General features: G+C 37.6%; 2 protein-coding genes across 12 annotated transcripts in view; both read left to right on the forward strand.

Moving 5' to 3' along the window:
- Window positions 1–3,015: 3,015 nt before the first annotated feature.
- phf8 (PHD finger protein 8) lies at window positions 3,016–13,295 on the forward strand. The gene is made up of 22 exons (XM_069660429.1): window positions 3,016–3,294; window positions 3,974–4,277; window positions 4,479–4,564; window positions 4,658–4,784; window positions 5,014–5,174; window positions 5,324–5,465; window positions 5,668–5,854; window positions 5,958–6,120; window positions 6,237–6,324; window positions 6,582–6,688; window positions 6,775–6,866; window positions 7,899–7,988; window positions 8,064–8,345; window positions 8,435–8,517; window positions 8,608–8,777; window positions 8,965–9,050; window positions 9,920–10,041; window positions 10,353–10,684; window positions 10,807–10,902; window positions 10,996–11,105; window positions 11,193–11,553; window positions 11,645–13,295. The coding sequence occupies exons 2-22, from the start codon at window positions 4,180–4,182 to the stop codon at window positions 11,731–11,733; spliced, it is 3,072 nt and encodes a 1,023-aa protein (XP_069516530.1). The 5' UTR covers window positions 3,016–3,294; window positions 3,974–4,179; the 3' UTR covers window positions 11,734–13,295.
- Window positions 13,296–13,966: 671 nt separating this feature from the next.
- huwe1 (HECT, UBA and WWE domain containing E3 ubiquitin protein ligase 1) overlaps window positions 13,967–17,649 on the forward strand; it is a 35,221-nt gene continuing 31,538 nt past the window's right edge. For all 11 annotated transcript variants that reach the window (XM_069660611.1, XM_069660618.1, XM_069660608.1 and 8 more), the window contains exons 1-2: window positions 13,967–14,016; window positions 16,153–16,222. The gene's annotated coding sequence lies outside the window, so the exon portion shown is untranslated. The remainder of the gene's footprint in view (window positions 14,017–16,152; window positions 16,223–17,649) is intronic.

Below are 17,649 nucleotides of genomic sequence, written 5' to 3' on the forward strand. Positions count from 1 at the left end.
AAAAGGTGTTTAAACGGGCACTGAAAAAAAGAATTTAGAAAACAGCATGTCACTCTGTAGAGCACGGTTAAGTTATCTAGCTGCCGTCACTACACCAATGCGACCAAACGCACTGTAGTGAAGCATGTGCTTCATTTGTATTATTTTATGTTTAGAGTTGTAACGTAGAAACTGTCAGAATTACCATAAGTTATGTGAAATAAATTCAGATTAATTAATTAATTAATCCACGATGGTTAATTGAAATATGCCATCTTTGTTTAGTGAGTACACTCAGCCCAAGACTGCATGACCTTATGACTAAATTGACCTGCCTAAGTGCAAACTGCTTGCACTTCCTGTATATTCGTGGATCTGACATTTGTAGCCTGCTGAGATGATTCATCAGTCATCATGAGTTAATTTGCTTTCAGTATGATAGACTTTCACGTTCAGCTTTCAGTTCGAGCTCTGCATATCATGTGTATCTTGATGTCATGCTGCGGAAGAAGATGAAAAGGAAAAAACTGCCAATTATTATTATAATCCGGGGAGACCATACGGGTTATTCCCATGTTGCCTTTAAAAAAAAAATGCATTTTTGTGAGTGTGTGAGTGTTTATTTTTTCTGTGAGACAAAGCTGTGATAGTCCAATGGTATATTGCGTTATAAATTGCACCCGTTTCTTCATTCATCATTCAAAGCGGCCTCACAGATGTCACTGCGCCCTACTGATAATGTTTATTCTGGCTGCCCGTGTTCTGGGCTTGCTTCCTAAAGACACAAAACAGGTGAGAGGTTAGAACATGCGCAAGTTGAAAGTTTGATGTCTAACACTGTTGTGCAATCCTCCCTTTTGCCTATTTGACAACTTTGTTTGGCATTGAAAAAATTCCTTATTTCAATCGTGAACTATTTAGTCTTTGACCATTGGCTGTCACTGTGCATGCATGTGTCAGAAGCTAAACTGCGGCCTATAATTGTGCTTCATGCACACCTCAAAAGGTTTGATCAAGTCAAAAATATTCCATTCCTCTATTATATTTATCAGCAGCTGACATACTATGATTAATTTTATTGGGTTATTGTAGCCATATACACAAGTTTCTGGTCAGGTGTTAAGACACTTTTTGGCATAATGAGTTGCATGTAGTCAAAGCAGCAATTCTGTTTCAATAATGATAGAGAGATTGTGTGCCACTGAAAACAGGAGATTGTACCGGTTGTAATAAACTGCTAAATGTGAGTAAAAACAATTATAAGGAAGAATGATTTGTGCTTAAGGGTATGGTTGTTCAGACACTGCAATTGCATAACCTAGGAAATAACAATGATTTTCTGTATTTGTTGCTTTTCAACACAACCCACATTGTCACAGAGTTGTAGTTCATTATTAGTGAAGGTGAGATACTGTGCTGTCATGTCTGATACTAACATGTTGACCGCAAGCTACAGCTTAATGATCATGATTCATGGTGTGGAGCTGGCTTTGTCCTTGAAGTGTTACCAAAATGTTATCTAAAAGATAAAGATTATTTTTGTATTTTGAACTGGGGTTGTACAAATTGTAAAATTGTGTTCTCATCATTATAAATCAGAGGTTGTTTGAAACTAGAAAACACTGGTTTTCATTCCTGTTTACGTGGGACTCCCCTGCCCTGATATACCTCTGTGGGTCGTGACAGGCCAGGGTCATTTAAGATTTGTTTAAAATTGTAGACTTAAGTCAGCTTTGAGCCATGACAACTTTGAAGATATATATTAACACAAACTTTCCTGCTGGGCTGCAGGTCGGATTTAATAAACCTTAATAAACTTTAAAATTAATGAAACAAAAATCTTGGGAGTCTCAAAAAGACATTAATGAGAACCAGTGATAAAAGGACATTTTGGGCAGAGAAACCTCTCAAAAAATACACTATGTTGCTGATGATTTAGCCTCTGTAAATTGTAACTAATTCAACTGTTGATTTTATTTATGTTTTGTAACTAATCAAAATAAATGATGTTAAACATCAAAATACTAAATTGCAAGTGTTATTTTTGTGCAGTATTTCAGCTTGGCAAGTCATGTATATCCGGTAAGTGTTTGCATCACTTATAAGTAAGTTACTATAGATTTAGTATATTTTTATATAGCATACTTTCTACATTTTTATTGATTTTTCTTCCTGCCAGAAAATACCTGATGTCTGCAGAAAAAACAAAAAAAAAGAATCGACCAATTTTTGGACCTTAAGATTGATTGCATCTGAATAAAGATATTGTCAGCTTTTGTTTCTGTTAAAGGTGAGTTTTGTCAGAATGGCAGTACAATAAAAGTAACACAACATTTACATTTTACAATAAGCACAGAATAGTATAACATGATAATAACACAAATATCCAAGTCGGTTCATGACATTTTCAAACAAGGTTAGCAGATTATCATTGACATAGTGGAACTTTAATTTTATAATCTTAATACAACATGCATTTGGGGCAAATGTGATTTATAGTAAAATAATTGCATATCAAAAACATGAGAATATTGGGAATAAATACGTTAAAAACATAATAATCTATATCTGTAAAAGTAAAGGGGTGCATCCAAGATAAGTCCATTATTTTATTATTTGAATGTTAACAATAATAGAACAGCCGTATCTTGAAAAACAATATTGATATGAGAAAAGCTTTGTTTGTTGGCTATTTACAATAATGGTAGACTAAAATTCATATAAAGAGTTGTATTGAGTACTTGTATAGGCTTAGCCATAGCTGCAAGACAGTTTATATTGTCTTTTTTGACACTTCAAAAGTTATCTAATAAAACGTGTCATCATTGTATTTAAATTTTCATTTCTTTTGGATATCGTAATATACACATTATCAATCTATTTATAAATAAACCAATTTTGCAGGCTACTGTAAAGCTATGGGATATTTTGTTTCTACTGAACATTCCGCAACGTTTTTCTCCTGAATGCAACTCCGCATTTGACTGTCTCCAACTTTATTGTTCTTTCAACAGCAACGACAGTGACGAACAACGGTCTGACGCTACAGCCTTTGAAATGGCGTTGATGTAGTTTATTACGCCGTTATTTGTAGTTATTCTGCTCGTTTAGTTCTCTTCAGGTTTTCGTTTTTCTGGGTCAATGTGAAATTCAGGACCTGGCCTCTATATTCGGGCATTACTAAGTTGATAAATAAAAATGTGGTAAAGCAAATTGACTATAATTTACGTTGCATAATAAGGCCGCAGCTACCCGCGAGCTTGCGTAAGGATTACAACGGCTTTTGAATGCTTGGCCTGCCGCAGCTAGACGTCGGTGAGTTGCTAGCGTGTAAGATCAGTGTGGCTAGCTAACGACTCTTTTTTGTTCGGCTGAAATTAGTCAGCTGTATCAGGTGCATGAGGAATTTGTTTACAGTTTTAAAGCTAAATTAATTGCACAAATTGTTTTCTTGTGCAAATTAAAGTTAACATCCTCATAAATGCTATGGTTAGCTACATCGGTGGCTATCGTGGCTTACGTTAGCTTACTTGCTAAACGAGTTAGTGCTTCGCTAGCAATACTACATTCACGGGGTATAGTGTGTTTACAAACAGCGAGCTATCGTTATCACCTGTCAGTGGGCTACTTCTTACAATTAATGGTATTTTTAAAATGAACAAAATATTTCTGATCTAAAATCTGGTAAGGATGTAGGGTTAAGCTAACAGTTGCCCCTGAAATGATTTTTTGTGATAGTATGTCATATTTTGATAGTCTCAAGAACATGTTGTTGACTATATTATGCTACCGAAACGACTAGTTTCGTTAAAGTTGCCAAGCAACTTGACTGCTTAACTTTCTCGTTTCCGCCAGGATTTAACGTTAGTCGTTCAGTTTTTGAAGTGTTTCTTCGCTCTCACGTTATGTACTAATGAGCTTGCAGTGCACCAGCTATGCTGCGGTTTCACACGGCGAGCTATTAACAAGTTTTTTTCCTCGTATTTTTCAACAGGCTTCAAAGTGAATCCCGGTGGACATGTGTATCAGGAATCTGCAAGTGAAGTGGCAGATTTAAAGTTCAGTTCAACAATTAAATTACTATTTCTGTAGAGTTAACAAACCATTTAGTATTTTTAATAGTCCCTTGCATCTGAATAGATTTTAACACCTTAAAATTGGTGACTATTTAAAGCTAGCCCCCACAAACACACACACGATATGGCATCAGTGCCAGTTTACTGCTTGTGTCGTCTGCCATACGATGTGACACGCTTCATGATAGAGTGTGACATCTGTCAAGACTGGTTTCATGGAAGGTAAGTCATTTTCAGATTTAACACTGTCTTAATCATACTGTCATCTGTGTGCTATAATCAACTGTAACATTTCGTTATTTATGATGTGATCATATCTGTTGTCTTTCTTGCATGACTTCTATTAGTATATTTTTATTTGGTCATGGCTCAGCTGTCTGTTTTGCATATTCTTTGTCTGATACAAAACTGTTTTCTGTGTAGCTGTGTTGGAGTAGAGGAAGACAAAGCAGCTGAGATTGACCTTTATCACTGCCCCAACTGTCAGGTCACCCATGGGCCATCTGTCAGTAAGTAACCATTCCTTAAGTTTCTCTTTTATAAATTGTTTTGACCTTTTCGCTTTATTTTTACACTTTTTTGGTCCCTCTTCTTTTTCTCAGTGCGCAAACGTCGTGGAGGAAATAAGCAGACAGATGGTGGTGCTGCTGGAGCCAGAGATCCCAGTCGGCCTGTTAAGACTGGCAGCGTACAGTTTGTCAGGGAACTACGGAGCCGCACCTTCCCAAAGTAAGTCTCTCACAACATCCTTCATAGACAGATCTTGTTCTTGTTCAGGTGTAACTCTGCTGACCTCATGTTTGGTGTTATTTTTTTTTAACTCCCAAAGTTTCTGCTCTTAGGCTTGTTGAAAACCTTATGTATTACTTTAACATCATTATGAGGCTTGTTTGTATATTTTATTTCTGTAATCACAAATCAAAACTTGTGCATATGTGTGTTCGTGTTTCTATGACAGTGCGGATGAAGTCTTGCTGAAGCCATCTGGGGCCCAGCTGACAGTCGAGTTTCTGGAAGAGCATTCATTCAGTGTTCCTGTCATGGTGCTGAGGCGAGATGGTCTAGGCATGACCCTTCCTCCAGCATCCTTTGGCGTCAATGATGTAGAGCACTACATTGGTAAAGTTTTGACACATTTGGTTGACTGATCTGTACCATTCTCTAAGATAATGAATGTGCATTGTGCAAGTGAAATGTAGTTTCTTTGTTGTGTTGGACATGACTAGTCATTAACACTGCTCAATTTGTTGATTTTGTTCTAAATCCAGGTTCAGACAAAGAGATCGATGTTATTGATGTGTCTCGCCAATCCGATATGAAGATGCGCTTAGGAGACTTTGTCGAATATTACAACAGCCCCAACAGAGACAGAGTGCTCAATGTTATCAGCCTGGAGTTTTCTGAAACCAGGTACACTAACATTTCACTTTTACTGACTCTACAGTTTGTAGTTGTGATGCAGTGCCTTGTTTCTTGAGTGTAATGTTACTTGTTTATCACATTTAGTTGATCTTAAAAAAGCAATTACAAAGAACTTATTTGGTTAAGTGAAGTTGTGTTGTTATGGATGTTGTGTTTTGAAGACTAATGATGATTTGGGGATTTGTTTTAGGCTCTCAAACTTGGTGGAGACTCCAAAGATTGTGAGGAAACTGTCATGGGTGGAAAACCTCTGGCCTGAGGAATCTGTATTTGAACGTCCCAACGTGCAGAAGTACTGCCTAATGGGAGTGAAGGACAGCTACACAGACTTCCATATTGACTTTGGAGGAACCTCAGTATGGTACCACGTCCTGAGAGTAAGAGGAAGAATCCGTTTCCGTCACTGACAGCAAAACATATTTTTCTCTCTTTTAAAATTGATTGATATTATTTTAAGAGTTTGTCTGTCTATCTGTTCAGGGCGAGAAAATCTTCTACCTAATTTCCCCCACCCAAGCTAACTTGGCACTTTTTGAGCGGTGGAGTTCCTCATCTAACCAGAATGAGATGTTCTTTGGAGACCAGGTTGATATGTGTTACAAGTGCTCTGTCAAACAAGGAAACACCTTGTTCATACCAACAGGTAAGCGGTAAAGTTTTTGTTTCTTTTGTTTGTTACAAGAAAAAATGCAGATCTGTGATGATCAAACAAGTCTGAATTAAAAATTGTTTCCTGTTTGCAATGCGTTTGTCCTCCAGGGTGGATTCATGCTGTGCTGACTCCAGTGGACTGCCTGGCCTTCGGAGGAAACTTCTTACATAGTCTCAACATTGACATGCAGCTGCGGTTAGTTTCATTTCAGTGTCATTATTGCATCACTTTTTGAGGGAAATATCAAAGACTACACATTTGGAAGATCCTTGCCTTCATGGCTCTGAAAACTCTGTCAAAGAGAATTTTGGTCACTTTCTTATCCCATGGCCGTACAATTCTTTGGTTAAGTTATTTTTAATTTCAGGTCAAATCTCTGCAGAGGTAATCTGTACAATTAAAGCATCAACCACTAATGTCTGACATTCTCTGTGCTTTGTTATCACTTATAGGGCATATGAAATTGAGAAGAGATTAAGCACAGCGGACTTGTTCAGATTTCCCAACTTTGAGACGGTGTGCTGGTATGTTGGAAAGCACCTTCTTGACACATTCAGAGGTAAGTATCAGTGAGTGTCAAAATATCATTACGTCTACTACCACTGGAGTGTAACTGTTTGTTTATTGTACTATTCTGTCTCACAGGTCTGAGAGAAAACCGCAGACACCCTGCCACTTACCTGGTTCATGGAGCTAAGGCACTGAACAATGCCTTTCGCGGCTGGACACGTAAAGAGGTATTCAGTTGCTATACATCAACCTTTACGTGTGTCAGTCTGTCCTCTTCATTTGATTCATTAATTAGTTTAATGCCAAGCTCTCACAAATGGAGTAGACTTGCAATGGCAAAATTCTTATTATTACATAAAAACAGTTTTATGTTAGTCATTACATTTCAACAGGGGTAACGCAAAGGACAATTCAGTTCAAAAAGCCCCATTAAATTTTTTTTCTGTGAACTAAACTTATACATTTTCAGGTAGGGAGTTAAGTAAGAACGTCATTCCCATATCTCATATCTATAAAGCTGCAGATGGCACCCGATTAGCTTAGCTGAGTGATTAAACAGTCAAACATACTCCAAACTTATCCACGGTGTCATCCTCAACCTGTCTTTGGATCACAAACTTTCTGACAAACAGGAGGAAGGAGGTGGGATAAATCACAGTCAGCCTCGACAGCGCCCTAGAAGTGTTCTCCACCAACATCTGCCCCAGTTTCCAGACAAGTGTTATTAACCTCATCCTGGACAGTGATGGGTTTTTATAACGACAGGGGGTTGAAAAGCTTGCCCTCTGTAGTCAGAACAACCTGAAGCTGAACAGGTTCTCCCTAGTCTCTACTCTCATCACATCATGTTCCAATGTTTCCCCTCTGGTAGGCGCTACCATTTAAATCAGTATTACAATTTCATTAACCCTGTAACACCAATAAATTCACTTAATTACATATAAGATTATTTATTTCTTAGGTTTTAAGAAATCCTGAATACCGTGTATACAAAACGCATCAACTTGACATCATTTTCATATACTTGGCCAAAGCTGATTGTGTTTCTGAAGCTAAGCTAACCAGCTGCTAACTCTAGCTTATACTGACCAATGGGAGAGTTGTATTAAACCTTAGAAGAAGACATACAACATAGAAAGTCAAACAACGCCTTCATATTTTTAATAACAGCAAAAGAAAACTATTAAAGGCCTTATAGTATTTATTTTATCTTGCAAATGTTGTGTGATATGATTGATCTTTTATCTCCCTACACTCAGGCTTTAGCAGAGCATGAAGTGGAGATTCCAGAAACCATCAATACTCAAACACTTGTGAAGGACCTGGCCAAGGAGATTCGTCTGGTTGAGGTATGTACTCGATTAACAAATGTGTGCATGTTTTTAGCATTGTTTCAATATTAACATTACTTTCTATTTTAACAGGACATCTTCCAACAAAACATTGGCCGCACCGGACCTCAGTTTCCTGGTTCGCCACTTTCTAAAGCTCCCCTAACCACCTCTCAGAATTCAGGACGCCCCCCTGGAAAAAAGAAGGGACCCAAGCCCAAGGAGGTGATAGGGGGTCTTGGGCCTCCAGGAACCAAGAAGAAGAGTCAGAAGGGGCTACTGAAGGCAGAAGCAGGAGAACTGGACCTCATTGAGATCCACACCAAACATACACTCAAAAAATTTCAACCTGGCAAATCCAAAAACAAGAGCAAGGTACACTTGATGAAGTGGCAATGCTTATCCATCTCTGTCTTTTTTGATTGTTTCCTCCTCATCTTTGCTTACAATTCTCTGTTCTCTAGTTGGATCTTCCGTTAGAGGAGTTTGAAGGGAAGATTAATAAAAGCAAACTGAAACTTGTGCTGACCAATGGAAAAATTCAAGGGTAAGCTGTGCAGCTTTTGGGCTGTGTTCCTGTTATCTTAGTGGTCCTATCAAAGGTTTGGCTTCTTACCTGTTGATCCTCTGGCTTTAGAAAAAAGGATGGCAGCAGTAATGGTGCAGGACGTGCTGGAAACTACAAACATCTTGCCCTGGAGGGATCCAGTCTGTCTGACTTGGAGTCTGAGGATGAGCTGCAGATTGATGAGACTCCTCCTCCACGACGCAAGCCTGCAGGAGCTAACAAGAAGAAGAAACTAAGTGGTGAGAATTTGACTTTATACATTACTGTGAATATAATATCTTTATTCCATTAACTTACCAGCAAAATCTAATAGAGATCATTAGCTGTTTGATTGCTTGAACTGTTGACTAAAAGTCATAACTAATTTAGCCTGGTTTCAAAGCCACCTTGCTGCGGTAACCTAACTGTGTTAAAATGTTCCATCAGGACTTCCCAGGAAGCTGCCCAGAGCCAAACCCTGCTCAGACCCCAATCGCATCAGAGAGCCTGGGGAGGTCGACTTTGACATTGAGGTGAGATTATACTGAAAACATCAATCTGGTTTTCCTGGAGCTAATTATAAATCCTATAAGTATGCTATAGTAGCCAGTGAACGGCATTAAGTAAAATGTCAAAGTTGTCGAACAAATGTACTTTATCTTTTTTTTTCTTAAGATTACAAACTGCAAGATAAAATTACATTAAGGCTTTTGTGTTTGTTTGTGGCCAGTTTGTGTCATGTGGCCGGTTGTGTGGGTGGGTCTCGGGTGGGGTGTGCCGGGTTTGCTGTTGTCTGTGCTTTTTTAAATCTGTTTTCTGTGCACAGTGTCTTCTTATGTTTTATGTTCCTATTTTACATGCTTGTCATGTATGATTTTTTTTACCTGTTTTTAAGCACATTGAGTCTGCATGTTGTATAAAATGTGCTATATAAATAAACTAGATTTGATTTGAGTTTAGCTTACCAAACAAACCGGGTTGCAGCTCATTACAAATGATGTTCATAGTTTACATTGTTGATGTTTGCTTAAATCCTCCCACTTCCTCCACTTAAATAATATCGCAGTTTGATCAAGCTGAGATCATCTGTTGAAATTATATATGTTGGAAAAGCAATCCTATCTTTTCCTTTATTACTGCTTACCTGTTCAAACAGGTACAGCATAATGCTTTTTATGGAGGCAGCGTTGTTCCTCTTTCTAAAGGGATTGGCTGCTTGTGATTTGTAATCAAAAGCTGTCTTATTAACTCTCAGTTTTTAACAGTGGCATTGTACGTTATACACAGAAAACCTCTCCCCACAGCATTATTTTTGTTATGTTATATGTGTCATTAATTATCCCCCTTATGATTACTCAAGTGGTTCAATTGTTGAAAATCATATTTATACATGTGGCTTCAGGAGGATTATACCACAGATGAAGAGGCACTAGCTGCCCATGGAGTGAAGGGTGGCGCAGGGGGCATTCTGGACTTGTTAAAGGCCAGCAAGCAAGTGGCAGGCCTCGACTCAGCAACACTCAGGTTAGAAATCTTTGATCACCAGGAATTGTTTTATTATTGTATTTGTTTCAAAACTGAAATCCAGGCAGAGTCTGTGATGGTATTTTAAAAGCAAGTAGGAACATTCAATTTGAGTTTCATGATGTTTGCAATAATAGCAATGGCTAGCAATGATTGGAGCAACAGTTTAGAACACAAGTGGGAATAAATGTCTCACTTTGTAGTTGCAAGAATTCAGTAACCTTTGAAACTTGCATTGTTCACATATTTGCAATTGCTCTGACATGACACTAAGTTTAGGAGGTTATTTTTCTACTCTGTCCTTCTCTCAGTGAGGAAGCGCCTGCCTCTCCAAGTACCCGTGATGCCATTCAGGGTATGCTGTCCATGGCCAACCCCCCCTCCTCATCCTCATCTTCCTCGTCTTCATCTCCCTTATCTATATCTGGAGGCCTGACAGAAGGATTAGGGAAAGTCAAGGAAAAGGGTGGTAGGGCTGTATGGGTCACTGGAGGGGTCAAAAAGACGGGAAGTACTGAGAAGAAACCTGTCATCCAGCGACCTGGGAAAAGGCCAATTAAACGGCCAGCCCGTCACCTTAGCGACGATGACAGTCCAGATGAGCAAGAGACTCTGGGAACCTGTTTTAAAGATTCAGACTATGGTGAGCAATACGCTCTGTCTTATACCTGCTGTTGTACAAATCAATGCCATTTAAGGTACTAGTGTTAATCGCTTTAATTGATCAAGCCAATGCTAAATTATGGTAATAAATGTTTGTTTAAGTCTACCCGTCCCTGGAGTCTGATGAGGAGGACCATGCTAACAAGGCTAAGATGAAGCGGAAGAAAAACTGGGATGACACACCTTGGAGCCCAAAAGGTACCTGGATAAAACACATCAGCTAGACAGATCACGTTTGCATTTGCTTCTTGCTTGATGGTTGATCACTTGATATTTTGTTTTCATTTACAGCCAGGGTGATGCCCACCCTTCCCAAACAGGATCGTCCAGCCAGGGAGGGGGCAAGAGTCGCATCAGTAGAAACTGGTCTTGCTGCAGCTGCTGCCAAGCTTGCACAACAAGTGAGTTGAGAAAGAAACATCTTTGATTTATCTGGCCAGTGATAAAAGATAATCACTCTTGCCTTGTTTTTCTTGGTTATGATCCAGGAACAGCAAAAGCCTGCTAAAAGAAAGTACACAAAAAAGCAGCGTCCTCCTGCTCCTGTCGTCACTCCTCCCCCTGTTCAGAATGAGCCAGCCCCACCCTCACCACCACCTGCTCCAGAGTCTGCACCAGACTTCAGCCCAGACAGGAGGATGGATTACTACTCTGCTAGTCTGATGGACCACGAATACACAGCAGGGCCAGGACCTTTTGGTCCCGGAGGCCCTAGAGGCAGTGGAGCCATGGCCCCTGGTGTATTCCTTACTTCACGTCGGCCTTCACTGTCTCCACAGAACAGCAGCTCACACTCCGGTGCATCCCCTGCAGGTTTAGCCAGCCAAGGCACGACAGGGGTTGGTCAAGGTAAGCATAGACTTTAAGCATTGACAGCACAATTTTATATCCCTGTGACAGCAGTTATTCTCATGTATTTTCTCCTTTTACTTTCATTTAGGGAAACGTCCAAAGAAAGGACTTGCAACTGCGAAACAGAGACTGGGAAAAATTTTGAAAATACACCGCAATGGCAAACTTCTCTTGTGAGAGATGTTGGAAATGTGGCTGAAGAATTTTAAGAGGGAATGAAAGACAGGTTTTTGTGGAAGTTCATCTAAAGAGATAGTGATCTATATTTTGTACTCTAGATAAATTTGTTTACTGTTTTCACCTGTTATTGAACCCCACTTAAACTTGTCCTACACCAATTACCTTGTTAGGTTAATAGCATATTTTGGAACTCCAGTTCTCCAGTTCATATCTACATTACACTTATTTTCAAAAGGTGACTAATTAATTTGCTGTAATGTGTTGAATGCACATTAAATTTAAAATAAAAATACAACCTGAAATTGGCATATTAAGGCATATTATGCCACAGGATATTTTATGTATTTCAAAATGACAGTTTGACATTGATTTAACTAGATTAATTAATTGACCAACCCTAATACTTTCTTTTGTTAAAGCTATTTTAGTGGCTATATTTATGCAAAAACATTCTACTGTCCATTATATTTTTTTTAAAAGGGAAAGAAAAAACAACACATTTTCTAGTCGTGTAAAGAATCATGTACAGCCCTCACACAATCCCCTTCACAGTCATGCAGGTTTAGTTTTATATTTAGTTGTATTTTACCTCATAAATGCATTATTGTGTGGTATGATGATAACAGGGCAACAAACTTTACACACAATAAAAAGGTTTGCAAAAATTAATTGTACTCATGTGCTCATCTGACAGTTTGCCACATGTATGCATTTCTTTTACAGAATTGCCATGTTTGTGTACCCCATTTTTCATCATATACTGTAGCTATACACATAAAATAGAATGCACTCAACTGATGCCAAGAGTACCATCACCTGATTCTATTTATTCTGAACATATTTATTTAACAAGGCAGCACTCTTAGCCTGTTTTAATGTACAATGTTTGTACAACCTCATCTTATTTGTCCCTACTTTAATTATTTTCAGCCACTTACTATATGTAAAAAAGTTCCAGCCATTACTTTGTTAGAATTTTTACAATTTAAGTTGTTACTGTAAATATTTGTAATATTTGTAATTTATATAGCTACCTTGGGAGAGCAGAAAGTATTGAGATGAAGTGACTAGTTTCCTGCAAGTTGCCATAATTTGTGTCCCAAGTGTTGGCAGTATTCTTGGGACAGATTTAGAGATATGCTTTCTTACCCAGAATGTACTAGTGAAAACAATTTGTCAGAAGTGTAGATTTAACCGTGTGACAACATTGTGAAGCTGCGGGATATTCATTGATATGTAAATATGTGTTGTAATTTAAGTTCTTTTATAGTTCAAAAACTTTGAAATCTTTCTTAAAATAACTTGTACATGATACATTGCTGTATTTGGAAAATATCTGAAATAGTTCATTTTTTATATTTGTACGCAGTAATTGTAATGCATAGTTTGTCATGTTGTCTTGTCTGTGTAATAGTGGCAGTGTTCTCGAAAAAAACCTTTGTTTTATTTCATCCAATTAGTTTTATATTGATTATTGTTAATATTCACTCTTGTGTTGGTGTGTACTGTGTGTTTTAAACATATGTTTAAATACGACCTGGAACAGATAAAATATACCTTTGGCAAAATTTCTTTGTTATTGATTTTTTTAAATGTGATTTGTGGGGCAAATGAATGGTACTCTGTTTGCAGTGCTTCAATCAAATTAAGGCATATCCTCTACTAAAGTAGGTTTTAAGAAGTGTGCTTTTAAAGTAAGTCCTTACAAAGATACAAGTAATATTATGTTGTTATGTGTATTAAATACATCTACACTCCTTGATTTACTCCAATGGAAGTACAATTTAATGCTGATTATAAGTCATGATACATATTACTTTTGAATGATTAGTGATGTCATCTTAAGTTTTTCTCGTTTTTTTTTTAAAAGAATTACTGTACACTTGAATATAACTTTTCCAGTCCAAATACCGTACTGGTTGAGGGTATTTGTTATTTAAAAAAAAAGTAATTGTTAGTCATTGAAGTCAGTGTTCATTTCCTTATTGTCGGGAAATTACAGTACACTTTTATATTAAGATGAATTAATATAATTTTCTAAAGCAAGAATCATTCTGCTGTCTGCTTTCGTTTACACTTCTTATCATAAGGTTAGGCTGGAAATACCAGTTAATCGGAGCTCTGCCCTGTTCTAGACGAAAAACGCAGTAGCGTTGTTTTCCTACAACAATTGCCTGGGAGTGCCCTGGGTAAACGCAGCAGCAGGTAATCTCGCGAGATCCAAACTGCCCTACCACTCGCTAGTGCAAGATGGAGAAGCAAATGTAACACGCATTCGAGGTAAGCTGAAAGACTTATTCCATGGTATTGACAGGGGTCTGGACTAACTCGTGGTTACGTTACTTTTCCCTAACAATTACTGTCGATGATTCGGACCCCTCACTTGGATCCAAGACCGCAAAAGTAGTGTCTTTTTAAGGGTAAAGTACGGATCTTATGCTGTGTAAACCGCCATTTTTAATTTAGCCATGATCCCACTGATAGAGCATTGTGCGGAGCTCTCACTGCTAGCTAGTTAGCTCGCGCGAAACCCGCAAACATACATGCCATACACATACACACACTCATGTTCACTGTGTGGGTATGTGCGCCTCCGTACGTTACAACTACAAGTCAAAGCAGTAATCTCGTTCAATGGCTACCGTTGTTCCCCGGGAAGGAAATACCGATAAGCGGTGAGAGTTAAAATTTGTGTCATGTTGCAGATTTGACTGTTAGTAACCTGCTAACGTTAGCCGTCAAAGCTGGATTGGAGCCGAAGTAACTAACATTAGCATAACTGCTAGTGAACCTTGCTATCGTCATCTAACTAGCTTTTAACTTTGCTAATGTTAGGGCCAACTCGTCCAAACTACTGCGTAACGTTGGATAGATATACCTCAATGATATTGGCAAACAAAGTTAATAACACTCGAACTAAGGATTTATCAAAGGCCATTTTTGTATTTTTCTGTTTCAGAAGACCGGTTCTCTACGTCTGTATCTAGTATTAACGTTAAATCTGCGTTGTTGAACTTATTTGTGTATTTTATCATTCAGGGACGTGTCGTAATTGAATTTGTTGATAATGGAAGCATCATACCGCCCAATAGGCTTATAACGTTAAATGCTAAAGTATATCATATTTACAAGTCTTTGTTAGCAAGTTATGGATGCCTCGTAGTGAACAGACAAACCAACTTAAACACAAAGTAAATTGGTCGGACCTGCCCGCATCCCCGTTGGGCCTGGTCATTCTCATAATCAGTTACCATAGTGATGGCGTTAGATCAGGAGGAGACGACTTGTTGCAAAGAGTGTTGGATAGTGTATTGATCCATTCAGTAGCAAAACAAAGGCCGAGTTTATGATTTAATGCAAGTTAATAGCTGGCACTCTAAAGGTGATCTGCATCAGCAGTGGACTCCAAACCCTAACTTTAAAGCATTGGCATCTGAAAAGCGTACCTATAAATCAATTACCTAAAATATACTTGGGGCTGGGCGATATGGCTAAATGTCATACCTAATGGGACAGGACGATATCCCATATCACGATATAGGATTTTTCATGTCTTTAACGATATATATCACGATGTAGCATGTTCTCTGGTAATTTAACAAATAATTAGTCCATATGAAATAACCACATGGTAAAACCTATTTTTGGATAATCCTGTGTGAATTAAATACTTGACAAATAAAACTGAGTTTACGTTTTCGCTTGGGCTGAGTCCTTTTCTGCACGTTAATGTCCATATTAATAAACAGCGCCTCCCTCTATGATTCGCTCCAGGTTCACTCCCACATGCAAGGAATAGAATGTAAAGCATTGTCAAAATGACATAAAAATAAACGTAAAGCAGTTCCGCCGCTGGTTTTGTGACATCATGATGGAGAGGATATAGAAAAACACATACGATAGACATTTTCATATTTGTTTTAACAATATATATTGTCATATTGCCCAGCATTACTCGTACCCCAAATGTAATGATAGTATCAGATACTTGTTTGTGATCATATACATGCTCTCATTTATAATTACCACTAAGTACTAGATGATTAAGACATAGTGATTGCCAAAAAAATCAGGATACATTGTAGTAGATGAAGCAGTGTTGAAATGTGTTATTCATTGATACTTGCAGACATTTACAATAAATTTGATTGAGGCATCCATAGACATAACAGAGGCAAGTCTGAGATGAACCACCTGGTGGCAGATAAATTGGATCAATTTGTTCTTATTCCTGAGTGATACATTTAAATTACTCACAAACTGTACAAATATTCATTCTGCCATTAATACTTTTCCTTTTCGCTAGATTTGTCTTGTGTGAAACTTGGCAGTTAAAGTGTATTAACAGGTGTTTTGATCAAGAATCTTCAATTGTCTTATAATGTTTTTTCTGATTTGATTGGTTTTGTCTTTCAGATAGTTAAACGAAACTGCAAAGCCAGCCAACGATGAGAATGGTGGAGCTACTGAACCAAAGCAGTTTCTGGTATGTACGGCTTGCTATTTACTGCATTGACTAAAACTGCTCAAGTGAAACACATGAATACATATGGGATACAATGATTTACCTTCAATATTTGAGAGAAACAAAGAGAGTTTGATAGTGATTTTCAAATTATTTAATATTTTTTCCTAAAATTTGTTTATGGTGTTGAAATGTTGTGACCAAACACGCTACACAAATTATTTTATAGCCAGGTTTGAGTGATAATCATGTCATTACAAGTAATATAAATATTTTATCTTTAAAATCGGGAAATATGGGCCAAATGCATCTAGTACAAACCATGTATATACTGCAATTTTAGATTTGCACGTCTGTCAGTAAACATGACAATGTCAATATTTGTGACAAGCAAATGTATGCTAACATTACAGCATCATCTGTTAGCTATATGGAAAACATTTCTCATGATGATCCAAAGATGTTGCAAAGGAGTTAACATTAAATTAGTTCCAACTTCAAGTATTCTTGAATTTTAATATAATGGTTGTCACTCCGTTTAGAGAAGTTGAAGTAACAAGCCTGATGAAACACACAATGTGTCCACAGACTCATCATTCAGTCAATTCATGAGTGTTTTTTTTTTTTCTTTGTGCCACTGATTTTCATTGATTGGTGCATCAGTCTCTCATATCCCTTTAGATATTCTAATTAAGGGTGTAGTTGCTTGATATTCTTGAACTTTCAAAACCCCAAAGTGTGAACACAGATTTTCAGGCTTCAGTGAATTGCATGTATTATATTGCAAGGCACACATCTGGAGGCTTTGTCTCGGTTTTAATGAAATATACAGCAGTAAAAATGATGCCAATGAGCTACTATTTATTAACTCACTATACAATAATAATGTTGACTAGTTCTTACAATACAAAAAAAATCACACAACATTGTGTATTTTATTCTATATTTTTATTTAAGAAGCAATATAAGTCAAATGGTTCACCAAATATGTTCTTAAAAATGTGAAAAGATAAACTCTCCAAACACCTGCAATAGTGAGTGTTGGATATTGTTAATTTACATTTAAAAGGCTGACATTTGGAAAATTATTATTGCACTTGATTGCCTGTATATTGAGCTATTCAGTGTTGGCCAGGGACATGTTATGTGAATGTGGCTAACATAAAATGTTTTATGCCTGCATCAAATACTGTACTATAACTGTGTTGATGCATTGTGTTTGAATTTATTATTGCTCTGTTGTTCACAATCAGTTGCAGTTGAACGAATATGTTGTCCTATTCATAATTATTCTGGCGTTTGTTGGTCGTTTCCTGCTGTTGTTTTCAGATGGAGACTTTAGTTGATCTTTAATGGCAAGGACCGCATAAAATGTTAGGGTAATGTATTGCTCAGAGGGCCAATTGCCCTTTATTCACATGCTCTGCATCGATAAACAGTGGCTACTC

This window comes from Semicossyphus pulcher, unplaced genomic scaffold (assembly GCF_022749685.1).
Source record: "Semicossyphus pulcher isolate SPU_LCO1_2020_fin unplaced genomic scaffold, fSemPul1.0.p SCAF_13, whole genome shotgun sequence".
Taxonomy (NCBI): domain Eukaryota; kingdom Metazoa; phylum Chordata; class Actinopteri; order Labriformes; family Labridae; genus Semicossyphus; species Semicossyphus pulcher.

Bases quoted from the DNA above. Each gene is read 5' to 3' on its own strand.
- phf8 (XM_069660429.1), top strand. From the start codon at position 4,180: ATGGCATCAGTGCCAGTTTACTGCTTGTGTCGTCTGCCATACGATGTG. The intron at 7,989-8,063 runs GTATGTACTCGA...CTATTTTAACAG, and splicing joins AGGAGATTCGTCTGGTTGAG to GACATCTTCCAACAAAACAT. The intron at 10,042-10,352 runs GTTAGAAATCTT...TCCTTCTCTCAG, and splicing joins CTCGACTCAGCAACACTCAG to TGAGGAAGCGCCTGCCTCTC.